Source organism: Anser brachyrhynchus (genome assembly GCF_964034855.1).
Source record: "Anser brachyrhynchus genome assembly, chromosome: 13".
In the NCBI taxonomy this organism is placed as follows: domain Eukaryota; kingdom Metazoa; phylum Chordata; class Aves; order Anseriformes; family Anatidae; genus Anser; species Anser brachyrhynchus.
This window is the reverse complement of record NC_137708.1, coordinates 15,318,606-15,342,442: the sequence shown is the minus strand read 5'-3', so window position 1 is coordinate 15,342,442 and position 23,837 is coordinate 15,318,606. Positions and strand designations below refer to the sequence as shown.

Genomic DNA, 23,837 nt, shown 5'->3' with positions numbered 1-23,837 from the left:
GCCAGACCGCGCACTCTCACTAGTGCTGAAGGCATTATGTGCTTACACTCAAGGCCCTGCACATATTTCTGCTTGCCCAGAAACTCTTACGCACATACTGGGGAGAGTTTCAGGAGCTCAGCTCAGCCCCCCAGCCCCTTTGCCATAGCACAGCACCCTGGATGCCCTCACCGCATCCCCATCTCGGCGCAACCCGACGAGCGCTGACGTTTCGCTGAGCCGGGTGAGGACGGTGCCGTGCCCGCAACCCCGCTCCACGGGACAGCCTCTCCCCCGGGGGGTGTTTCTGGACAAGGGGTTCCCCGGGGGCACAGGGGACGCGGCACCCCACAGAGCTCTTCGTGCTGGGTTAGCACCCCGGGCAGCTGGGACCTGCCAGGCTGAGCTGGCACAGCTCCACCTCTGCTTCCAGGAGGATCTTTGGACTTTGTGCGCATTTGGCTGTTTACTGTTATCTGGTTATCTAGAAGGGAGAAGCACTCAGTGAATAGGGCAACGACCCCCCCATATTTGCTCGGGGGCCTTGGCTCTGTCATCCAGCATCCCTCCGCCCCTGGGGCAAAGGCGCAGGAGGAGGGACCTGTCACCCCCGGCACTGCCGAAACGTCCCTTCCTCTGCCAGCAGCTCGGGGACTGCCGAGCAGCCATGCAGCCCTCCCGGTGGATCGCAGCCTGGCTGCTCCTTCTCCAGGGTATGTGGGAGACGTCCCCGTGGCAGGGCTGGGCGGGGACCAGATCCAGGGACTCCCATCCAGCCCCAGCATGGTGCACCTCAGTGTTTTGCTTGCCTGGTGGGGGTGAAGCATGGGTGGGTTTTCCCTTGGGGGGCTGTTCTGCTGCTCCAGCCCCAGGGCACACCCCTGGCTCCCAGACAGGTCCCAGCCCCAGGGATGCTCAGCACGGGGCTGGCTCCTGCCTGCTCCCCAATGCCTCACCTGTGCCTTGTGACCATCCTGCTGTGCCCATCGTGGCCATCCCACCTTGCCCTTCGTGGCCATCCCGCTGTGCCCAGGGGTCCCTTCCCCAAGGCATGCCAGGGGCATGTGCCTCTGCCTGGGGCTGATCAGGAGCTGGAGCCCCTGCTGAGGCTCTGGCCTCCCCCTGCACCCCAGCCTGCACCCCAGGACGCTCGCAGCAGGCCACGTCCCCCAGGACCGACATTCGGGACTGCTCTGTGAACCCACCGGTGAGTCCCCCCTGCTGTGCACAGTGCCTGCCCCCCCTGGAGAGCCCCATGCAGGGCTCTCCCCCCCCCCCCCCAAACCCTTGTCTCCCTCCTTGTGCCACCAGTACCTGCCCCCCACGGCCACCAACACCACGGCGCGGCTCGCCGCTCTGCGGGATGCCATGCGCGCCCACAGCACCCACGCCTACATCGTGCCCTCCACGGACGCCCACATGGTAAGGGGGCAGCCCCCCCGTGCCCCAGGCTGCGGGACAGCACCCCCAGCCGCTTCTCATGGCTCCATCCTCGTCTCCAGAGCGAGTACATCGCCGAGCGGGATTCCCGTCTGGGCTGGCTGACCGGCTTCACCGGCTCTGCGGGTGAGAGCATCCTCGCCACCGCGGGGACCTGCCCGCGGCCGCTGGGCTTCCCACCCTGCGGGGTCCCCGGGGGCATCTGCAGGACCTGGGGGAGCCTGGCAGGGGGAGAGGCGATGCCTGAGTCCCCGCTGCCACCCCAGGCACCGTCGTGGTGACACAGGACAGGGCGGCCCTGTGGACCGACAGCCGCTACTGGACGCAGGCAGAGCGGCAGCTGGACTGCAACTGGGAGCTGCAGAGGACAAGTCAGTGCGGGCAGGGCGGGGGGGCTGGGGGGGTCCCCGCTCCTGGGCCCCCGCCACCTGTCTCTCTCTCTTGCAGCATGGATCCAGTACATTGGGCAGTGGATCCTGGAGTCGGTTCCTGCAGGGGGCAATGTCAGCCTGGACCCCTTCCTCTTCTCCATCGGTACGGTTGGCCGGCACGGGGGGGGCCCTGCCTGATGGGGTGCACGAGTGGCCCCTGGGTGTGGCGAGGGAGGTCTTTGCTGCGTGTCCCCCCCCCATGGGCTGCTTTTCCCCTTCAGACACCTGGAACAGCTACAGCCAGGCTCTACAGGGCTCCGGCAGGGCCTTGCTGCCCATGGAGACCAACCTCGTGGACCAAGTGTGGGGGGACCAGAGACCCCCTCCGGCCTCCAGCGAGATCTACAGCCTCCCGGCAGAGTTCACAGGTACGCCTGCCCCCACCCAAACCCCCTGGCCTCGGGGCGGGGGGGTCCAAGCTGAGCCGCTGGCTCTCCCCCCTCCCAGGGAGCAGCTGGCAGGAGAAGGTGGCCGGGATCCGGCAGCAGATGGCGGAGCACACCCGGAGGCCCACGGCCGTGCTGCTCTCGGGGCTGGAGGAGACCGCCTGTGAGTAGCCACGGCGGTGCTGCCGTCGGTGCCAGGGCTGCGGCACCGCTGAGAGCTGGGGCAGCGGGGCCACTGGTGGACACAGGTTCTGATGCCTCCCTCCCCCGGCAGGGCTCTTCAACCTCCGTGGAGATGACATCCCCTACAACCCTGTCTTCTACTCCTACACGCTCCTGACCAGCACCAACATAAGGTGGGCAGCACCTACCCGTGGGGACGGGCCACTGCCAGGGCCCTGCCCCGACCCTCTTCCCTTCTGCCATGAAGCCCCCCTTCAACCCTTCCCCAACGCCTGGCGCACCCCACTGTGTCCAGCCCCATTGCACCCCCTCTCCAAGCCCTGCACCGTTCCCAGGCCTGGCCCCGTCCCTCCCAGCACAGCCTCAGCTCCAGCCTCATCCCTCCCGATAAAACCCCGGGGTCCAGCCCCCCCCCCCCCCCCCAGCACAAGCCCCCAGCCCCTTCCCCTCCACTGCTGTGCCCCCATGGCCGGGCCGGGGGGGGCCAGGGGAGCCAGCCCACGTCCTGCCCCCAGCCTGTTCGTGGACGAGGCGCGCCTGACGGCAGAGGCACGGCAGTCGCTGCGGGCTGACTGCCCCGGGCCGCTCTGCGTGGAGCTGCGGAACTACAGCCAGGCGCGTGCCCACCTCCAGCGCTACGCCCAGGGCAACGTCACGGTCTGGCTCGGCACCGAGTACACCACCTACGGCCTCTACGGCGTCGTTCCCCAGGTGAGGCTGCACCGCCCGTGGCCGCGGCCTCCCCGGAGGCCGGCTGCTGGGGCTGGGGGCGGGGGGTGGGTGGCCATGCCCCACCATCTCCTTCGCAGGAGAAGCTGCTGGAGGACAGCTACTCCCCGGTGATGCTGGCCAAGGCTGTGAAGAACAACAAGGAGCAGGAGCTGTTGCGAGCTGCTCACGTAAGGGCTGTCCCCATCTCCTCACCCAGCAGCAGAAGGGAGGGGGGGGGGGGGCTCCTTTGGGTGCTGTTCCCCCCCCCACGCTCCCGCCCGATGCCAATGGGCTGTGCCCAGGTTCGGGACGCGGTGGCTGTCATCCAGTACCTGCTGTGGTTGGAGAAGATGGTGCCGCAGGGGCAGGTGGACGAGTTTTTGGGTGCCCGCCACATCGATGCCCTCCGACGGTCAGTGCCGCCCACCCACCGCTGCACCCGGGGGGTGCCAGCACAGGGTGGCAGGGACCTCCCTGGCATCTCGCCCCCCCGCTGCCTTCCAGGGCCCAGCAGCACAGCCACGGGCCCAGCTTCGAGTCCATCTCCGCCAGCGGGCTCAACGCAGCGCTCGCCCACTACAGGTGTGGGGTCAGGGGCTGGGGATGCGGAGCTGCCGGGGCGTCCCGGGTACCATGGCGGGGGCTCTCACCCCCCTCCCATCCCCAGCCCATCCAACACCAGCAAACGGACGCTGTCGGTGGATGAGATGTACCTGTCGGACACCGGCGGGCAGTACCTGTGCGTATCCCACCCCGTCCCCCCGTCCCACCGTGCCCCTATCGTGGCTGCGCCCAGCCCTGCAGGAGTCAGGGCCCCTGCTCATGTCCCCCTTTGCAGGGATGGCACCACAGACATCACGCGGACCATGCACTGGGGCACCCCGACCCCACTCCAGAAGGTGCTGGCACCGTGGGGCCATCCCAGCCGTGGAGCTGGGGCTGTTGCCAGAGGCTGAGGCTGGATGTGCTGGGGGGGGGGATGGGGACATCCGTGCAGCACCATGCTCAGCACCCCCGTGCCGCTCTTAGGAAGCCTACACCCGCGTGCTGATGGGCAACATTGACCTCTCCCGCCTCGTCTTCCCGCCCAACACGGCCGGTGGGTGCCACGTCTGGCACGGGGGGAGCAGGGCAGGGGGTGCCCTCACCACTCTCCAGCCCCATCCCACGTCCTCATCCTCCAGGGAGAAACGTGGAGTCCTTCGCCCGCCGGGCGCTCTGGGACGTGGGGCTCAACTACGGCCACGGGACCGGCCACGGCATTGGCAACTTCCTCTCGGTCCATGAGTGTAGGTGCTGGGGGCCAGCTCCGGGACACAGGGACAGGGCTCACAGGGGGCTTGTCACAGCCCAGCCCTGCCGCTCGCTGCGGGCAGGCACCCCCTGAGTGTGTCTCCCCCTTCCCGTAACCCACCCGGTGTCCCCCACAGGGCCCGTGGGTTTCCAGTCCAACAACGTGCCGCTGACTGCGGGCATGTTCACGTCCATCGGTAGGTGCACCCGGCGTGGGTCCTGCCAGCCTCAGGCTCTAGGGGATGGCCCTGGTGTCACGGGGCTGTGCCAAGGAAGTGGGTCCCCAACTTTCTGTGCCTCTGGGGAGCCAGTCCAGGGCTCTCCACAGGCGGGGATGGGCTGGGGGGGCTGCTGGGGCGTGGGACTTGCTGGGCACTGCTCCTGTCCTCAGAGCCCGGCTACTACCGGGATGGAGAGTTTGGGATCCGCATCGAGGACATCGCCCTCGTGGTGGAGGCGCAGACCAAGGTAACGCTGTCCCTGCTCACCCAGCTGCCCGAGGAGCCTGGAGCTGCCTCCTCTCCCCAGACCAACCTTCCTTCCCAGGGCTCTGCATCAGGCTGGGGGGCACAGGGGAGGGCGGGGGGGCTTGGGCACAGTGCAGGGGTGGCAGGGGATGAGGTGGCACGGGCCCCTCCCCTGCTCCCATCACTAGACAGGCAGTGCCGGGGGGGCTGCGCCAGGCAAGGAGTGGGGGGCACCCACCTCACAGCCTTCCCCCAGCAGCACCCGACCGGGGAGGAGCCCTTCCTGACCTTCGAGGTGGTGTCGCTGGTGCCCTACGACCGCAACCTCATCGACGTCAGCCTCCTGTCGCAGGAGCAGGTACAGGGCGCTGGGAGTGGGTGAATGGGAAACCAGGGCAAACGGAGCCAGGGTGGGCAAATGGGGCTGAGGCAGGGATGGACACGTGGACAGAGAGGTGCAGAGGGGCCTGGGGACAGGGCTGGGGCAGGTGAATGGGCTGGGACCACCAGGACGGTCCTCTGCAGCTGCCTGATACCCGGCTGCAGATAAAGTACCTGAACGCCTACTACGAGACCATCCGGGCACGCGTGGGGCCGGAGCTGCAGCGGCAGCAGCTGGAGGAGGAGTACCGCTGGCTGCAGAGGAACACCGAGCCCTTCCCGCTGGCCAGCACCGGCACCGCCGCCGCCGCCACGCTGGGCACGCTGGCCATCAGCTCGCTCGTCTCCATGCTGCTCGCTGAGCTGCAGGCCTGATCCTGACTCCTCCCCTGCCGAGGCAGCTTCTTCTCACCACCGCTCACTTCCTTGTTTTGCCTTTTTTTTTTATTATTTTCATCCTTGCAATTAAACAGTGTCAACACCGACGGGGGCGTGAGGCGCTGGTGTGCCAGGGCAGGGTGCCGGTGTGCCCGTCCCACCTGGGGCCGATTGCCCCTCTGCAGCGCAGGGAAGACCTGGGGATGCAGGGGACATCCCAGCCCCAGCGTCCCATGAAGGGCTTGGCCAAGGAGGACGAAGGGGCACATGGAGAGGGCACGGCAGACAGGCAGGGGACCCTCCTCTTCTGCCCAGGGGGGACACCGAGCCCATCAGCAGCACTGGTGGCAGGAACCACGACATGAGGCTGGCACCCCTCCCGGGGGCCCTGGGCAGGGCAGACACTTCGAGGAGGTCTTCCTTCCTCCTGGCCCAGCTAGCAAGCCCCGAGCTGCGCCGCTGCAAGCACCTCTCATGTGACCGCTGGCTTCCTGTGCGCTTCCCGGCCTCGGTGCCGGCGCCTCGGTACGTGCCCTGCCAGGCGCTGCTCCAGCGCTGCGCTCTGCCCCGGGGCCCCAGCACCATGCTGCGCCGCAAGCCCTCCAACGCCAGCGACAAGGAGCCCTGCCACAGGAAGGTGAGCGCCCACCGGACCAGGCTGCCCTGGGGGTCCCCGCAGAGCCCAGGATGCCCACCCTCCACCAGCAGGACCTGGGGCAGGGAGGATGGGGTGATGCGGTCTGGGCATCTGGGGTGGCCGTGGGGCAGAGCCCCTTGGGGCCCGGGGATGGCACTGCCAGCAGCCAGGCCCTGCCACCAAAGCCGCTGTCGCCTTGCTTGCATGGTCCTTGCTTGCAGCCGCCCTGGCCCACGCCCTGCTCTGGCCCTGGGACACACGGCTGCAACCCAGTGCCCCCGTCTGCTCCCAGCCCACAAACAGCAGCAGGGGGGCAGCATCACGTCCCCGGGGCGCTGCAGGCAGCAGCAGTGCCCGCAGCAGTGGGTCGGGGATGCTCAGACCCCCACGTTAGTGTGGGTGCCGGCAGGGGGACCAACAGGACCGGCGGGGCTGTGCCAGGGGGCAGAGGCTCCCCCACCCCGCCGCTCCCCGCGGTGTGGGCGACCGCTGCCATTTCCTGCCCGGGGAGAGGATGACGGCGGTGCCGCGCGGGCTGCCGGGCGCGCAGCTCCCAGCAAGGTGTCTGCGGTCGAGGCAGTGCAAGGCTGCAGCCCCGTCACATGTGTCGGCTGCTTCCTCCAGCAGTCCTGCACCGGCACGGCACCGGCACGGCACCGCCAGGCCCGCGGCGGTGGCAGACGGTTCTTGCCAGCCACCATGTGCCCAGGAGGGGGAAGGCCCCGCTCTGGGAAGCTCGCAGCTGCCGGGGGAAATCTGGGTGAAGCATCCCCCTGAAGCAGGGGTGTCCCGGAGAGCCCGGCAGGCCCCCGCTGGGCATCCCCTGCCCAGCCTGGCCGCACCCGCTGCTCTCACTTCCCTCTCGCTCCATTTCTGCGGAGCTCCTGAGGGCACGGTGCCCGCGGGGCAGCCGGTGCCCCCCCCCGAGCTCGCGGTTTGCTCAGCACTGCTCTAGCGCCGGCTGCTCTTGCAACACCGGCTCCTCCCCGCCGCGGGCCGATCTCGCAACGCTCCCAGGCGAGCGGCCACGCAGCGAGGCCGGGGTGGCAACCGCAGTGCGAGAAGGTTTCAGCTCGAGGAGATGCGAAGGAGACGCAGAGGGTTCAAACTGCCTGGGTCTGGTGGGCTGAGCGGCACTGATCTGGGAGCAGAGCAAAAATAAAGAGTAAATGATGCTCGGTTGAGCTGACAAAAAGGAGAACTAGGCGAGGAAGGCGCAGGTCTGTGGCCTAGGGCTGGGAAGGGCTTCAGGCACCTCTGATGCATGCAGGATCTTGGGGAGCAAGGGGGGGAGGACCTCATGCAGGAGGCGCGAGGAGCCCTCACCCCTCTCCATCTGCCCCCAGCTCTCCCTCCAGCGCTCCAGCAGCTTCAAGGACTTTGCCAAGGCCAAAGTCAGCTCCCCTGTGGCGAGCGAGAAGGAGTTCAATCTGGATGAGAATGTGAGTGCCCGTCCTCACCCACAGCCCTTTCCTGAGCCCCCTTCCCCGAGCCACCAGCCCTACTGGCAGCCCAGGTGCTGTGGGGCAGCCTCAGGGGCTTGCAGCAGCAGCACCGGCCCAACCGTGCCTGGCTTTGGGGTCCTGCTCCCCGGGGAGCCCTGCAGCCCCAGCGCGCCCTCCCTGCTCCTTCCCCCCTCCAGATCCCCGAGGATGAGCCCAGCAGCGCTGCCCCCGAGGAGGCGGCGCGGAGCAGCGGGATGAAGCTGGGCAAGAAGTGGCGGGCCGTCATCTCCCGCACCATGAACCGCAAGATGGGCAGGATGGCGGTGAAGGCGCTGGCCGAGGGGAAGGTGAGCAGGGTGCCCAGGGGTGCGGGGCCACAGCCCCTGCTCCCTGGCACCAAGCCCGCTCCCCCCGGCAGGCAGAGGCGGAGGAGGAGGGGTCCCCGTCCCCACTGTCCCCAGCCAGCAGCACGGAGGAGCCGAGCCACGAGAAGATGCCCCTGTCCTACCTGGAGATGGAGGAAGACGCGCACCCGGCCATCAGCCGCCAGCTGTCCAGCGGTGAGCACGGCCCCCAGCCGGCCCCCGGCCCCTCACCCAGGACCCTGTCCTGACCCCCCCCCTCCCTCTCCCCTCCGCAGGCAGCGAGGCGTCCAGCCCCAGCCCCAACAACCGGGACAGCCTGCGGCTGGAGGAGAGCGGCCCGGCCTACACAGGCCCCTTCTGCGGCAGGGCCCGCGTCCACACGGACTTCACGCCGAGCCCCTACGACAAGGACTCGCTGAAGCTGCGGGTGAGCCTGGGCTGGCGGGGCTGGGGACGGCCCCGAGGGAGCGGGGTGTGGCGGTGGCTCCTCCATCCCTGCTCCTTCCTTCACACCCCTGTCGTCTTTGGCCCAGAAAGGGGACATCATCGGCATCATCGAGAAGCCGCCCGTGGGCACCTGGACGGGGCTGCTCAACAACAAGGTGGGCTCCTTCAAGTTCATCTACGTGGACATCATCCCCGAGGAGATGGCCCCTGCCCGCAAGAGCCGGGGCCAGGGCAAGAGCAAGCGGCCCAAGCCCAAGACGCTCCACGAGCTGCTGGAGCGCATCAACCTGCAGGTGAGCGACGGGGACCCACGGGGCACCCGGGCAGCCCAGGAGTGGCGGGGAGGGGATGTGACGAGGAGCAGAGCAATGCAGGAAGATGAGGATGTCTCATCCCACCCCCCCCCAGGAGCACACCTCCACCCTGCTACTGAACGGCTACCAGACCCTGGAGGACTTCAAGGAGCTGCGGGAGACCCACCTCAACGAGCTGAACATCACGGACCCCCAGCACCGCGCCAAGCTGCTCACGGCCGCCGAGCTCCTCCTGGATTATGACAGTAAGGGCTGGGCAGGCGGCAGGGGACGTCCCAGGCCGTCCCCAACGCTGGCTGGCGGGGAGCAGCCCGGGCACCCGCTGATGCTTTGTCTTCTCTCCCCCAGCAGCGAGCGAGTCAGAAGAAGGTGACAGCTCTGAAGCCCAGCCTTCGCCCTCGGAGCCCAAGGGGGACATCCCGCGGGACTCGGGCTGCTTCGAAGGATCCGAGACCCTGGACGGCAGCCGGGAGGAGGCCGAGCTGGCAGGCCCTGAGGGGCAGCCGGGGGCCCTGTCCCCAGCAGAGTCCTCCTGAACCCCCAAAGCGCTTTGCCGGCTCTGGCCCAGCAGTGGACAGGAGGGGAAGCTTGCCGGGGTGCGGGCAAGCCCCAGGGATGGGACCCCGTGGCAGGACCTGCTCTGCAGGCGGGCTCAGCCCCCGAGGTTTGCTGCCCCAGGATGTTCTGCGCTGCCTCACACCACTGCCCCACGCTCACTGTCCCACGCAGTGGGTGCTCCGGACACCGCGGGAGAGCCCAGCTGATGCCGCAGGTCTGCAAGCCGGGGCTGGGCCGCCCCTCCCAGGCTTGCCCCATTTTGTCCACAGCTTCAGGAGCTCCTCCAGGAGCCCTCGTTGGCTGGGCTGAGCAAACATGAGCGCAGGGGAGCCTGCAAGGACAGGGATGGCACGGACAGAGCACGCCCACTGCTGAGCGGATGGGTGCAAGCAAGCAGAGGCACCGAGGAAACGCCGCCAGCAGCAGGGAGGGTGCCGCCTTCCCCCACCGACTTCCTTGCACAGCCAAAGCAGACAGCGGGAGGCTGCTGGGAGAGCTTCAGCCGAGCCCTGAGAGCAGCCCAGCCTCAGGAGGAAGGCTGGGGTGAGAACTGACACTCAGCAGCCTGCTCCAGAGGGGATCGCAGAGGAGCGGGGCTGAGCACCGCACTGCCCGGAGGTGGACGAGGCTGTCCCCAGGGCCCCGCAGGACGGCCCCCTGCAGACAGGCAGGTGCCCCCCTCCCAGCACCGGCTGCCCCCCGGGCAGGGGAGCTGCAGCGCTGCCGGGGCCAGGGAGCAGGAGCTGGTCAGGGAAGGCACCGGTAGAGGAGCCCACGGGTAACAAACCCCTGGGATCGGTGGTACCGCAGCGCTCATCCGGCCCCAGCTCTCACGGCTGCACTCATCCAGCTCCAGCTCCCGTGCCGCGCCAGACCTTTGGGCCCCGAGTTTGTTCCTTTGCGCTTGATCTCAATAAAGGCGTGCTCTGGCCTTCAGCCTGCTTCCTACCTGCCCCAAAGGCTTGGGGAAGAGAGCCAGGGAGGGGAGCAGCGTCCTTCCAGTGAAGCTGCAGGTAGTTCGGCTTCCCAGGACAGCCTCCTGCTGCAACCCACGGCCCCCGTTGTCGGGGACAGCAGGACACAGGTAAGACAAGGGCGGGCTCGAGCACACTGTGGGTGTGGGAGATGCAGAGGCTGGAAAGCCCCAGGGGACGGAGAAGGAGGCAGCCCGCTTTGGGAGGCACAGACAGAGAGAGGCAGAGGCTACAGCTCAGCCATTTTCCAAACCAATTAAGTTTCCTTCATTGTTTCAAAAAAAAAAAAAAAAGAAAAAAGAAAAAAGAAAGAAAGAAAAAGAAAAACCAACCCTCACCCTACCCCCACTTCCTTCACAAGAACCTGAACAGAGCAGACAGGAACCACAGGTGCAGGCAGCATCCGTGACGGCCCCAGCAGGCAGCACTCGACACACCGCATTAGAAAATAGATTAGTAAAACCAAAAAAATACACTTTTTTCGCAACGAGTTTGAGATTTGGTCAGTAGCGCGTTGGGTCAGGCGGGAGAGGAGGGGCAGCTCTCGCTGCCGCGGGCTGTGCACAGGGCCGGCGAGGGCACCGGAGCCGGTCTGGCCGTAGGGCGTCAGCGGCTCCAGCCCCGCGTGGTGGGACCCAGAGCTCGTTCAGGCGCTGGCAAGGAGCAGCTCGAGCAGCTGCAGGGACCAGGCTCCCCCGGCCCTGTTCCAGGCCACGGTACTGAAAGCAGCACGATGCGGGAGGGCACGGAAGGAGGAACACGCTGCCAGGCGGAGAAGCAAGCTGGGCCGCCCCTGCGGGGCCCTCCTGCGACATCTCCACCCACCGTCCATTTGCTGCATGTCCACGGGAGGCAGCAGCACCGAGCACACCCGGCAGGGGATGGAGAGCTGCCAGGGCACATCGCGGCCTCCCCTCCATCTCCAGCCTCTGCAGGGGCCCGCAGCGGCCATCGGCAGACCCCGCGGAGGGAGCGCTGCAGTGGACGAGGAGCCCACGGCACAGGGGTTTCCACCACCGCTCGGCCTCTCCTCCCTCCTCTGCTGGGGAGGACACCACGCAGCCAAGACGGCCGGCAAAGCCCGGGGGAGATTCAAGGCTCTGAAAGCCAGCCAAGGATGGCTGAGAAATGCAGGGCAAGGGGCGGGGAGGGGGCACGGGACACGACAACACGACACAGAATCGGGGCCGAGGTTGCGCAGAGCAGCGGCCGAGCGGCGTGCCACAGCCCAGCGGGGCAGGGCGGGAGAGCCTGTGCTCGGCGCAGGCACCCAGGAGCACGTACAGCCCTGGCACAAGCCTGGGAGGCAGCAACGCAGGCAGGTCCTCCCCTGCAGCTTGGCACACCCTGCGCACGGCCACGCTGTGGCAGGCACGGGGCAGAGCCGAGCAGCAGGAAGACGGGGCTGCCCCGCTCCTTCCCCCAGCCCCGTACACGTGAGCTGCAGGGAAGGACGCGAGGGAGGGCCCACGCCACGACTGCGCTCACACCTGCAGAGTCGCGTGAAAAGAGGGAGCAAGGGAAGGAAGCTACTTTAAGAAACACCGCCAGCAGAATACCTTCCCAGTTTTTTCGGCCCTTTTGGCACCAAAATGTCTCCTGACAACCCCTGCCACGTTAACCAATAAAACAATGCCACAGATTAGAGGAAGGAGGGAGGAGGGGAGAGAGGACGTTACTGCCATTAATCACTTTCTCCTTCCCATCAGGATTCCTCAGCAGCAGGGAGCAGGCCGACCCTAACATCGTTTCTGAGCTGCTTGACCACAAGTCATCAGGTCAGTCAGGGCCAGACGGAGGGACAGCTCAGGCCACCAAGCCAGTATTTAGCGTTGAGGACAACCTGCAGAGCAAGAGGTCCTGCCTCGGCCTGCAGGGAGACCAGCCCCGGTGGTGGTGAGCGTCCCTCAGTGATCACGGTGGGCTGCTCGTGCTCGTTATCCTTTGCCACCATGCATGGCCAGCGCCAGCCCACACCACCTGCGCATTGAGATGAATAATGACTAAAGCAAAACGGCCATGAGGAATCATTTGCCTGCCATCCAGCCCATCTCCTCCTCTCCTCAATCACTTCCAGCTTTGATTAGACAAAACAAGAAAGTTCTCCCTTTCAAGCAGAGGCTAGTGCTCTGCTTGCCCAGCGTCCTGGGATGGGACCGGGAGCTCCCCAGTCGTTAGCTGCTTTTCCTCTGGCATCTCAGCATTGCTCAGGGACGGCACAGGGACCTGGAGAAGAGAAGACAGCAATGACTTGGCACGAACACACAGAGTATCTGTTTGTGCACAGAGACGTGGCCCAGCTACCCTGCAGCCCCTGCCTCCAGCCCCAGGAGCAGAGCTCTCAGCTCTGCTTGGGAAAACGGGAAACAAGGCCTGCAGGGGCCTCACCAAGCAGGCAGCACATCAGCTTCGTGAAAATCTGGGGCACTGGACTGCTCCAGCAGTACTCTGGTCTGTTTGTGCTAGAGAAACAGGCAGCTCGCACTCCAGCAGGAGCAGGCCCAGCCCCTTCGCACCGTGTTCACAGAACAATTTAGGAAGGAGAGGACCACCAAGGGTCTCGGGTTCAACCCTGCCCTCAAAGCGGAGCTAGTTTCAAAGACAAAGCAGCAGCCCGCTTGCACCCCATCCAGAGGGGATCACTCACGGCACTCGGGTGAGGAAGGCTGCCGTCCTTCTGCTGAGCGCTGCTCTCCTCTTCCTGCCCACCAGGGCCCTGAGCAGCAGTGGGCTCTTGAGCGCTGGACCCCCGTGTGCATGTCTCCTCCTGAGCTGTGCTCTCCTCCTGCTGCAAGATGCCCCGTCTGTCCAAGACGCTGAAAGAACAAAATCCCACTGTCAGAGACCCGCACCTCTTCTGCACCAGCTTCTTTCTAGCAGGAAAAATGCTGGCGGAAGACAAAAGTCAAGGGAAGGCGTTCCCCCCCTCCAAAAACAGGCTGTGCTCCGCCCAATCCTAGTTAACTCCTAGTTAATCTTAGGAGTGCCTACATTCCTCCTGGGAAAACCAAGCCCCCCAGACAGCAGCCCAGTTCAGAGGGTGGGAGCCCACCGAAACAAGCACCCTGAGCTTCCTCTACATACACTGTCCCAGGGAAGGGAAGTCACTCCTCCACTGCTTCCCAAAAACACACTGTGTTAGGGACCACATCACACGCGTGAATCACTGGAAATACGCAAGGAAGGCAACCAAAGACCTTCCTCCCCAGAGGATCTGGCTCTGTCCCAAGAGACCTCCAGAAGCCCTCCACACACACAGCGCTGGCAGAAAGGCAGCCAGGTCTTGCACCCAAGCAAGGAAAGCTCCACGGGACCCCAGGCTCGGGGGGACGGGGCAAGAATGGCAGGGCAGCTCCTCAAGAGCGTACCTGGGGGGCAGAGGTCCGCAGAGCACCTCACAGCAGTTCTTCACTATGTTGCCATGGCTGTAGGGATTCTGCACACGGTTTTTCCCAGTCCAGGAACCCTTGATCTGCAACGGACAGGGCACAAGCTCAGGTCTGCTCCACCAGCCTCAGCACGAGCAGGTCACGTCAGCAAGGTGGATGCAGCTGTGGCAAACAGAGGAAGCGAAGAGGAACAGGGGTGGCTCAGGGGAACAAAGAGACTGAACTTACGTCTTCGTTGGTTGTCTGATTCAGTGCCACCAGGAAGGTGTGGAACCCAGTTAACCCCACCACCGACCACAGGGTGAAGAAACAGATGAGCACCTCCAGTACAGTGAGAGCAGTTAAGGACTGGGGACCAGGCAAACAGTCAAACAGTCACACCCGAGCTGAGTCACTACATTCAGCCCTGCCTCTTCTTCACCTAGACCGTTTTCTGTTTCACCCCCCTTCCAAAAATCACAAAAATTGCTCTTTGTTTTGTAATCAAGGAGGCAGGGGGGTGATGCCCTGGAAAACTCAGCAAAGCCTAAGCATCAAGACTTCATTCCCCCCATAATGCAGCTTGCATTCCCGCACCAACTTAGAAGCCAACCCTTCTGGCACTGGGGAAGGATATGTCCCTGGGGTTTCCTTCAACGTGTTCAGAAACCCAATCTTCAGAGATTCTGGCAACACAAAGAAAGAGGCATTTGGTCTCTGGGAGACTGCATCAAGTTCATTTCCCTTTCCCATTCCATCAGTTCTGGGTCGGGAACACCATCCGCATTCTCCCTCACCCTCGGCCAGCCCAGCCACCCACCTCCCCACAGCCAGACTCACTTAGTGCTACGTAGACTATGTTGAAGGTGAATATGTAGATGGTGAGGAGTGAGAGCGAGAGGATGAAGAGGTAGAAATAGCGGTAGTTCCTCTTCCCCACGCAGTTGCCCACCCAGGGACAGTGATGGTCGAAGCGCTCTGTGAAAGTGAAGATGGAGATCAGCACTGCTCTAGCACAGTCCTGCCTGCTTCTAGGTGCTTATTCCAAGGCCCTGAACTCAGAAACGTACAAGGCTGACAAGGACCCCCTGGGCCACTGAGTCTACCCCTCCGCTAGCTCAGGTCTAAGGGGCGGTGGAAGCCAGGTAAGAAAGTGCAAAACTCTTCCATTGAGTCAGTCGGCGCATTAAGGTAGAGTTTAAGAGCTTCACCCCACGCGTGTCTTCTCTCCCACAGACCTGAGGTATAATAGCTTCTATTAAAGCTGCACACAGGTTGGCTGAAGGTCTGGGAGTTCAGCAGTTCTCATCTAACCCGCATGCTGCTTTACTCCTATCGGGATCATTAGAAGGTTCAAGAGACTGCGTAAGTGCTCAAAGGGCTGGGAACCTGTACTGAAGGAGAGGGATCCAGAAGAATGGGATTCCTTCCTCGAGAAGGGATGCTGAACATGAGCTAATTATGGCACATACAAGGGCTAAAAGAGCTGCTATGGTGGGGGGGGGCGGGGCTGGACAAAAAAGGGGCACTTGGTGAAACAGCACAGTCTCCAAGATGGTGCAAGGAGCTGCTTTCACAGAAGCTGCAGCTCTCCACTGGAATCCTCTAGCCCAGCAAGGCCAGCAGTTCAGTGAAACTCAGAAGTGGACTCTGCATTTACACGGATAATTTACACTTATATTAGACCAGCTATTGCCAAAGAGATGCTGGCAAAGACGAACCATCTGGCTTCAGGTTCTGAGCAAATCTCAAGCTCCTTGGGCTTAAGATGAGGCAGGCCGTCCCCATCTGTTCAGACCACACCACTCTGGACTTCCTCCATCGCTGCTGGAAGCATGCGCAGTACGAGGCAGGATACGGAGCGAGACCTGCTGCAGCTCTTCACTTGCTCTCCTCCAAAGGCTCTCACCTAGCACCCAGCTGCAGGAACAGCCCCAGCCCTTTCTACTCACCCACACAGTTGTCACAGATGCTGCAGTGAGAGGCACGGGGCGGACGGAAGATCTTACATGTGTAGCAATACTTCAGCTTTACTATCTGGTTGTTGATCTGGAAGTTCTTAATCCGCGGGGGCGGGCGCTGACCCTGCGGCACGGTCCCATTTGTGGCCTCTGAGAGAGGGAACCAAGCAGAGATCAGACCTGCTGCTACGACACAACGGGACGAGAGCGACAACTCTCCTCCTTGCTTTTTCTACCAGATGTATCAGAGCCTGCTGGGTCTAGAGCCAGTGGCTACACCTCTGCTCACACACTCCAGAGCCAACTTGGCAGCTTGGAACTTGGAAATGAGGTGCCAGAGCTTTCAGGAGCGTAAGGGGAGAAAAAAAAAAAACAAAACAACAAGCAGACCTGGATCCACCAAACATCCTCTCTCCTTGCTGGACCAAAGGGCCTGTGTCAAGCTTCCTGCACCCCTTACCAAGAGCAGACTGAGCTTGTATGTACACAGCTACAAGAGAGAAAACTGCATGAAAAGGTTCCCAGAAAGGAACGTTTTACCAGCTGAGACTCAGCCAAGCAGAATTAGCCAGTAGGCGGTAAGATGCTCAGTCTGGGGCCATTCCCACTTTTGGAGGTCGTGCCCCCCAACAGGGACAAAAAGGCTCTGCAGAGAATCTAGACTATACCAAAAACACCAAGGCTTTTCCAGCCACCACCCGTCCAGCTGCAGCACTCACCAATCTCCATCTCAATGAAGGCCGCCTCATCGGGCAGGGCTCTCGGGATCACCCCGGGATCACTGAAGCTCGTCCGCAGGAGCGTGGCCATGGCAAACAGGAAGAGAACTGCTGCAAACACGGGGATGGCTGGAGAGAGCTGGACTGCCAGGTACCGACACCTGTAAAGGAACGTCAGGAGGCAATGAACCAGACCTCAGCAAGGCCTGCCTGGGCCAGGGTCTAAAATCCTGGCAAGACATCAGAGCGCAGACTCTGAGCCCCGTGACACCTGCAGAAGACAGGCTGCTCAACACTTCCTTCTGATCCCACCACCACAGGGCAGCATCGCTGGGGCAACTCTGGCAGCCAGCTAAGACCAGAGAAGTACCACGGTTTGAACCAGGCAGAACACGGTATGTGTTCCAGCATTTCATTTTGTTTCCAGCTCCTGTCTTGCTCAGTCACAGGTGACAACAGAAACACAGCCAGCCAGCTAGAGGGATCTTGCCTAGAAGACATCCACGGCAGCAGCTGCCAAGGACGTAGCTAAAGGAGAAGCACCAAAGCCTTGTCAGAACCCACCACCAGAGCGGTGGGAATCTCTGGCTGCCCCCTCAACGGGCAGCTTCCAGTGCCACAGAAAGTACCTGCCAAGGATTAACCGCACCCTGTGCTTCTCAGCAATGGTCACGTACAAGTGCAACGTGCGTGTGCAACAAAACATCAGGCTTCCTTCAGCTTTTCTGAGGCACAGGGCTCAAAAGCCCCAGATGAAGCGGGAAGTCTCTTCCCACGCCTGCCTCAAGACAACATCAGCTTGAGAGGACGCTCAGCCTGAAGATTGTTTAGTTCATAAACACAGAAGGGCCCGAGGAGAAATTCACGTTGATAATCCTGTTGATTGAGGTGGTACAAAGAGACAAAGGAGAACAATCTCAGTATGCCCCATGATACTCCTGGGCACCCATGAATGTCTCCATGGGCACTTCAGCACAGGCCACGCAGAAGGCCTGTACAGAAGTCATGGTTCAGAGTGGCATCAGGCCAATAAAAAACAAATTTTTACCTCGGTTTCTTTAGAAAACCCTGCTTATGATGGGGTGACGGTCTTACACAGCTTTCCTCTGGTTTAACCCCGCCTGAACCCCCCCACACTCGGGAGTTTCACCTTTCCTCGCACATCTCATTTCTTCAGCTTCCTCCTGATGCCTCTGAGTCCGCAGACGGACCCAGCCCAGACCCTTGCTCCCATCCACTGCTGTTCTCAAGGAAAGCATAAGGCTGCTCTGGTGAACGACACAGGATTACCCTCCACAATGGACTTGTCATCCTAAACAGGGGGATTTCTACAACATCCATGGCATTAACTGCTTAATTCTGGATAGCCTTCACACCCACAGCTTCTCTGAAGTTTCTAGCTCCAACTGCTTCCTTTGCAGCAACAAATTCTGCGTACTCACCACCCACTGCAGGACGGCTCACCGGACTTTAATTTGCTGTTGCTCGACTCCAGCAACTATCCTCTGTGTGCAGCGAAGTAGAGAGACCACACACGCGCACGCCCCAGGCCATATACTACGGTATACTTTGGCCGCTGCGATGCACAGGGCCCGTCCCCCAAACCAACATGGTTAATTTTAGACACTACAAACCCCGCAGTTACTCAGAACAACACAACCCTTGGAGCCGTCCACGTGCAAAGCGCTCCCTCCTTTTGCAAAGCCAGGCTGAACAGTCAGAGGGCTGGGCTTACCGCCTTAACGCAGCCCGAGATAACTTTGCCTTCCCTCTGTAAGGACAAAGTCTAGCTAGCGAGCTGCAAGTCGGTCAGCGATTAAACAGCAACCTTGGATCCCGTTTTGGGAAGGAATATGGTTTATTCCCGCAAAAGCTGTGCACGGTCTGCCTCCAAGGGCTGCAACTTGACCCTTGTTCAGCTGACATGCCGGCTTTTATAACCACTGTATTACAGGCTTAGAAAAAGGATTCGTGAACTGCGTTAAAGCTGAGCTGAAACCATGCCAGGGCTCCCAGCCTCAGATACACGCTGACACCTTCATAAGTTTCTTCAGCGTGCCACCAGCAAAGAGATTTATTACCTTAAAGCATGTGATCCTCTCTGGGTGTGCTCGGCCAGGCACAGACCCGAGAGCTTTACGCAGCAGCGCCTGAGAACAAACGGGATCAGCCCCTGCATGGCCTGCAGACGAGCGCCAGCGTGGGACGCCCCGCTCCCTGGGCATCTTTGCAGAGAAACCAGCCCTCTGGGGAGGCACACGCACCCCCAGGCACAGCGAGAGGAGCCTCCGGGCTGACGCTACTGCACTGCGGAGCGTGGTGCGGGAAGGGGAAGAAGCCTGCAGTTTTAGGAGACAGAAGACGAGCGCACGATTGTCCTCTCCGCTGTGGCAAGGGAGACGGCATTCTCCAGCCTCTCTTCGGCTCTTCCACTGCGGCACAGGCACGGGGCAGGCCAGGCCCCCGGCTCAGGAGGAAAGAGAAGCAATCTCAGGTACCCGGAGTGCCGTGGAGTCTTCGTTCTGTGCCTCATCTGCAGAGTGATCAAGCGCAGTAATTCATTTACACTGCTAAGGAACTGATATTTTAAAGATCCATTGTTTGGGAAAGCTGGGCACCAACAGAGACACACTGTTGGGATGTGAGGATGTTGCTCCTCCTCCCCTCCCAGGGCGATATCTGTGCTCTCGAGCATTTTGCCGTCTAATATCAGACAACAGCACTATCACAATGCACGACGGGGGGAGGGGGGAGGCTCAGACAAAGGGATCATTGCAACGGGGAAGGGGAGAGCAGCAAGAAGCAACAGACGGAGGTGCAGCGAGCGCAAGGAGCACGGACTGCTCTGCTGAAGCTTCTGAGGCCACTGGAAGCTCTGCTGTACCCAGCACGTTAAGCGAAGTCCAGGAAGGGGAAAATGAACGCGCCAGCGCTGAGCGGCACAGGACTCGGCCGGGACCACCAGGCCGGGCATCCCACCTCTGGGTCCCTCCAGGGCTCAGCACAAGCTCTGGCGTGACGTTCATTTATACCTCACTTGCAAATCACCCGTTTAACTCTCACGAACCAACGCACACCCGCACCACGTGCTCACCCTGAACGCTGTCGAGGCAAAGGAATACCCTTACCAACCATCCAACCCTCGCCAGAGCGCTCAGAGTCACCTGCAGCTCCCAGCCCCGGGAAGACTTCCAGGAGCTGACGTGCTGACTGTCAGCGTGGAAACCCCATCCTCCGAAAACCTGAGTAACGGCTGCACTGCAGTGCCGCAGGCTCGGGGCCCTTCCCCGAGCTACGCTCGGGCTCAGCCGGAGCTGTGGGCAGGGTCCGTCCCCATCGATCGGCAGCGACGTGGAAAACGCTCGCGACGGACCCAGCCCGAGCGCACCGCGTGTTTCTGAGCTGGAGGAACCCGGAGCTGCACGGACGCGGCAGGGAGAGCAAAGACGCCTCCTGTACAGTGCAAGAGAAAGGGCAGACAGCCCAAAAGCAGGGGAGCAGCCACTGTGCACAGAACCAGCTCTGGGTGCCAACAAGCTCGACTCTACCAAGAGAAGAAATAAGAAGCACCGCTCAGCTTCTGTGCAGCTTTTGATGACGTCCGAAATGGACCTACGCAGAGACAGAAGCCATCTCACGAGCACTCCCTATTAGTGCACAAGCTTTGGGGTTTAGGAAAGAAAATTAATCAGAAGGCGAAGTCGCACAAAGGGTCAGCCTAGGTTTTCCGATTTATCAGAAAACAAACAAAATTCAACCTCTACATAGCTAAGGATGTAGAGAGAAAAAAAAAAAAAAAGATACACGTGCTTGGTTATTGGAAAAGCAAACAGCAGCCCCCTCGTGCAGCCAGGAGCCTGGCATTGAGGGCACTATCTTGCCTGTAACATTTACAAACGTCTCGCTTGTGTCAAAAAGCTGAAGACAATAGAAATGGAGCTCTCTTGCAGCCGCTTTGGAGAAGCGAGTGCCTGTCACTTCAGGAGAGCCGCCACAGCTGCACTGGCAAACTGGAAAGAGAAACACCCGGCAGTCAGAGAGGGGATACCCCAGCCCCTCGTCCTCCGTCCCACAGCGATTTCACCAGGGCTTCTCATCGTGTCCAGACACCACGGGCACGGTGAGACAGCTGAGCGCCCTCACACAGCAGCCTATGCACCCAATAAACGTGTAAAACAACGCTAACGGGCTATTAAATACGATTCCACGTGACGCAGTTACGGTCAGAGAGCAGACCCAATTAAACCCAGGCCCCGGGGACCAGCCTCAGCCTTGAAGCAGCCGCTTTCTGCCGGGGTGGTGGCAAGAGGTGCCCTTGGGCAGGGCGCTCGGCGGCTGCCGGGCACTTGCCGAGAAGCCAGCGCAGCGCCTCTGCTTTATCGGGGAGGGAGGAGCCGACCTCCAGGTACGGCGCCAGCAGCTGGGTCCGTCCCCGGGGCCTCCTCCGCTCCCCGACAGAGGCACGGATGCGACTGCGAGACCGCAGCTCCGAGGCGGAGAGAAGAAAACCAGCCAGGTTCTCGCACACGGGGCCGAGCTGGCTTCGGAGCGTTTGAGCAGAGATGCGGCAGATCAGCCGGCAGCAGCGGAGCCGCCAGCGGCAGCCAAAACAGAGAGGCTGTCATGTCGCGGCCGGGAGGACTCCGTCAGTGAGGAGCGCGGCGGCTTATCTCGTGACGTGCGATGCCAGTCGCCACCGGCTCTACGGCGAGGGCGTTTGTAACCAGGGCCGGGCCGGCGCAGCCCGGAGGGCGAGGAGCAAGCCGTCGCTGGCTCGCGTCGCGCGGCGAGGCGTTTGCTGGCTTCAGGCACCCCCGAGCCTTGCTTAGACAAGGTGTGACTGCGCAAGTGATTCAGCTGAATGGAACAGGCACTGAAAACACAGGCACCCCTGCAGTTAGCGTACGAGGATTGAAAGGACTCCTCCACCCACCCATCTGCTGCTCTCCAGAAGCAAATCCTAACGACCCAAATTGTTCCTTCGTGGAACAAACTCCACAGGGGAAAACGGAATTTCGGCGCAAACGCCGAAGAAAGGGCCACGAGCTGAAATGAACGGGTAACACGCCCAGCAAAAAGATTAAAGCCAAGACCCTCACGCAACAGCACCCTGACGCAGGCAGAAGGCACAAAGGGCAGCCAGGCCTCCAGCAGCCGAGCCGACTGTCTTCTTAGCACGGTTTGTGGAGTGTTTCTGGTTTGGAAGACAGCGTTTCATTCCTATCCCAAATTCAAAAACCCACAAGCAATTTCACAACGAAGCTACCTCGCTCAGACAGGAAGCATTAAGACACAGCGCCTTGAGACCATCAAGTCAGCATTTCAGATTTCTCCAACCTTTCCCTCACCTCCCCGGTCAAAACCACTCAGCAGCAAACAACCCAAAATCGCAGACGATTCTGCTCCCCGACGCGCAGCTCCGTCACGCTGCCGGGGCTGGGAACGCAGGCTTGGTTCCCGCTGCCCCACAAACCGCAGCGGGGCTTGCGCGGTCAGCGGCGAGGGCAAACAGGGCAGAGCGGGACGCGGCTCCGCTCGTCCCACGAGGCCAGGCTCCGCAGGGAGCGCGAGCAATTATCCCTGGCGACGAGCGTTTCTGGAGTGGTAACACTCATTCCTGCAAGGCAGGAAGCCCGAGTGCCATTTGTCGGATGTGAAATAAAACAAACAAACAGCAGTGTCATTTCTTACCCGTGAATTCAGGCTGAGTCAGGGATAATTTTGGCTCTTCAAGCTCGGGAACCCCAACACCTTGCGTTACGGTTGCATGACGCCCGCCTGCGAAGCTACACAACGACTAAGCAGAAAAACCAGTCTTGTACCTGAGGTTATGCACCTCATTGCTTCTGCTGGGACGTGGCAGGCCTCCGCAGGGCATTCCAGAAAGCCCTTTGCGAGGCTGCCAGCAGTATCCGCTAGCAAGGAGGGCGATGCTGGACCAGAGGAAGCAGAGACAACTTCCCTGGTTTGGGGCAGACGCCTCGGAGGCCAGCGCACGTGCTGAGTGCTTTATAGACCTGGAGGAAAAACCAGGGCTTAACCAGCCAGCAGGTTCTTCCTTTTGCCTTCCTGGCTTAAAGAGCTTTTGTGTTACCCAACACCACTGAGGACTTCGCCTCCCCAAGATCAAAACAAACATGCTGACGGAGACCGAGGGAGGGAAGTCTTGTTGTCGTTCAGGCTGACCCATCTCCAGACCGGGCAAAAAGGGGCTGCCCTGCCCTCTCCCCACACCACCGGCACCATTAGCCGAACCCTTGCGATTTCCCATTTTTTGGTAGCTCGCTTCCCCAAGCAACTCAAGGAGCTGGGAGAGTTACGGGGAAGCTCCTGCTCTTTTGGGAGCATCTGGGATTTCGGCTGCAGCCCCCCGGGCTGCCGACCCGGGACCAGATCTGACCTAAAGGGGCGGGCAGGGCCTCCCCAGGCGCCCGGCCTCGCGCAGAAAAGGGGCCGCTTCGGCCCAGCATCGCCGCAGCGTGTCGCCCAGCAGCTGCCAGCTCGGTGGGACCAGCACTTGCCCCTCTCCCCGTGCCAGCAGGCTCCGTGCCTCTGGCTGCACTGATTCCCCGGCAGCGTCGCCTCCCCGAGCCGGGCGGCTCCACGCAGCGAGGCGCTCGGGCCACGGGTCCCTAGACCTCTCCGTGACCCAAGGGCCCGGCGTCCCGGGGGGGGCACGGAGCCCCGTGAGGGCCCGGCCTCGCCCCAAACCCTTGCAAAGGGCAAGGGAGAAGCGCCGCGGGGACTCACTCGAAGGCGAAGAAGAGGGCGCAGGTGCCGAGGATGAGGAAGAGCGTCAGGTAGAAGATGCCCTTCTGCCGGGCCATCATGATGCGCCCGTCGCAGCAGAAGGTGTTCCTGCCGGGCAGCTTCTCCCATCTCCGCACCACCTTCTTCTTCTTCTTCCTCGCCACCAGCACCGACATGGCGGGGCCGTCACTGGGGCTGCCGCTGCTGCCGCCGCTCGGCCGGGGACCGCCGCCGCCGCCGCCGCTCCGCTGCCCCCGGCATCCTCGGGGCCCGCCTGGGCCGGGCTGGGCTGGGCGCTGCGGGAGGGGGGGGGGGGGGGAGAGCACGGGGCTCAGCGGGGGGGGGGTCGCCGTGGCAACCGCAGCCCCCCCGGGGTCGCCATGGCAACCCGCCGGGAACGGGGAACGGGGATCGGGGAGGGGAGGGGGGGGGGACAGGGCGCGGCCAGCACCGGCCCCGCCGGGCGGCACCGGGAGGGGGGAAAAAGGGGGGAGGGGGGTGCGGGGGGGCGCTCACCCCCGTGCCGGTGCGGGCCGGGCCGCGCCGCTCCTGCCCCAGCGCCGCGGGAGGGGCCGCCACGCCCCGCGCCGCCGCCGCCGCCGCCGCCGGGGGAGAGGGCTCGGCCGCCATTGGCCCGCCCGCGCCGCTCC

General features: G+C 62.6%; 3 protein-coding genes across 5 annotated transcripts; 2 read left to right on the top strand and 1 right to left on the bottom strand.

Moving 5' to 3' along the window:
• Nucleotides 1–445: 445 nt before the first annotated feature.
• Nucleotides 446–5,754, top strand: XPNPEP2 (X-prolyl aminopeptidase 2). The gene is made up of 21 exons (XM_080553506.1): nucleotides 446–692; nucleotides 1,113–1,186; nucleotides 1,291–1,401; nucleotides 1,482–1,545; nucleotides 1,686–1,790; nucleotides 1,867–1,953; nucleotides 2,072–2,218; nucleotides 2,298–2,399; nucleotides 2,511–2,592; nucleotides 2,935–3,130; nucleotides 3,229–3,318; nucleotides 3,433–3,542; nucleotides 3,635–3,712; nucleotides 3,798–3,869; nucleotides 3,969–4,029; nucleotides 4,160–4,229; nucleotides 4,315–4,419; nucleotides 4,561–4,620; nucleotides 4,815–4,891; nucleotides 5,150–5,248; nucleotides 5,437–5,754. The coding sequence occupies exons 1-21, from the start codon at nucleotides 647–649 to the stop codon at nucleotides 5,644–5,646; spliced, it is 2,046 nt and encodes a 681-aa protein (XP_080409632.1). The 5' UTR covers nucleotides 446–646; the 3' UTR covers nucleotides 5,647–5,754.
• Nucleotides 5,755–5,874: 120 nt separating this feature from the next.
• Nucleotides 5,875–10,351, top strand: SASH3 (SAM and SH3 domain containing 3). Of its 3 annotated transcripts, none has more exons than XM_080553509.1 (8): nucleotides 5,875–6,286; nucleotides 7,633–7,728; nucleotides 7,929–8,087; nucleotides 8,156–8,291; nucleotides 8,372–8,523; nucleotides 8,630–8,836; nucleotides 8,952–9,102; nucleotides 9,209–9,537. In XM_080553509.1, exons 1-8 carry the CDS (start codon nucleotides 6,011–6,013, stop codon nucleotides 9,391–9,393), a joined length of 1,362 nt encoding a protein of 453 aa, XP_080409635.1. In that variant the 5' UTR covers nucleotides 5,875–6,010; the 3' UTR covers nucleotides 9,394–9,537. The 3 variants fall into 3 exon arrangements, with proteins under 3 accessions (XP_080409635.1, XP_080409633.1, XP_080409634.1); XM_080553507.1 differs by having other exon boundaries at nucleotides 5,877–6,286; nucleotides 9,206–9,537; XM_080553508.1 differs by having other exon boundaries at nucleotides 5,879–6,286; nucleotides 7,929–8,078; nucleotides 8,150–8,291; nucleotides 9,206–10,351.
• Nucleotides 10,352–11,945: 1,594 nt separating this feature from the next.
• On the bottom strand, nucleotides 11,946–23,803 carry ZDHHC9 (zDHHC palmitoyltransferase 9). The gene is made up of 10 exons (XM_080553510.1): nucleotides 23,704–23,803; nucleotides 23,188–23,483; nucleotides 16,438–16,598; nucleotides 15,710–15,868; nucleotides 14,598–14,735; nucleotides 14,397–14,443; nucleotides 14,007–14,111; nucleotides 13,758–13,861; nucleotides 13,037–13,205; nucleotides 11,946–12,615 (listed from the first exon to the last, which is right to left on the bottom strand). Exons 2-10 carry the CDS (start codon nucleotides 23,361–23,363, stop codon nucleotides 12,511–12,513), a joined length of 1,164 nt encoding a protein of 387 aa, XP_080409636.1. The 5' UTR covers nucleotides 23,364–23,483; nucleotides 23,704–23,803; the 3' UTR covers nucleotides 11,946–12,510.
• Between the last annotated feature and the right edge of the window lie 34 nt (nucleotides 23,804–23,837).

Excerpts from the sequence above, each read along its gene's own strand:
- XPNPEP2 (XM_080553506.1), top strand. The coding sequence starts at position 647 with ATGCAGCCCTCCCGGTGGATCGCAGCCTGGCTGCTCCTTCTCCAGG. Across the intron at positions 4,420-4,560 it reads CTTCCTCTCGGTCCATGAGT|GGCCCGTGGGTTTCCAGTCC; the intron begins GTAGGTGCTGGG and ends TGTCCCCCACAG. Across the intron at positions 4,621-4,814 it reads GGGCATGTTCACGTCCATCG|AGCCCGGCTACTACCGGGAT; the intron begins GTAGGTGCACCC and ends TCCTGTCCTCAG.
- ZDHHC9 (XM_080553510.1), bottom strand. The coding sequence starts at position 23,363 with ATGTCGGTGCTGGTGGCGAGGAAGAAGAAGAAGAAGGTGGTGCGGAGA. Across the intron at positions 15,869-16,437 it reads CTTCATTGAGATGGAGATTG|AGGCCACAAATGGGACCGTG; the intron begins GTGAGTGCTGCA and ends TCCCTCTCTCAG. Across the intron at positions 12,616-13,036 it reads GCCTTCCTCACCCGAGTGCC|GTCCCTGTGCCGTCCCTGAG; the intron begins GTGAGTGATCCC and ends TCTCTTCTCCAG.
- SASH3 (XM_080553507.1), top strand. The coding sequence starts at position 6,011 with ATGAGGCTGGCACCCCTCCCGGGGGCCCTGGGCAGGGCAGACACTTCG. Across the intron at positions 8,524-8,629 it reads AGGACTCGCTGAAGCTGCGG|AAAGGGGACATCATCGGCAT; the intron begins GTGAGCCTGGGC and ends TCTTTGGCCCAG. Across the intron at positions 9,103-9,205 it reads GCTCCTCCTGGATTATGACA|CAGCGAGCGAGTCAGAAGAA; the intron begins GTAAGGGCTGGG and ends TCTCTCCCCCAG.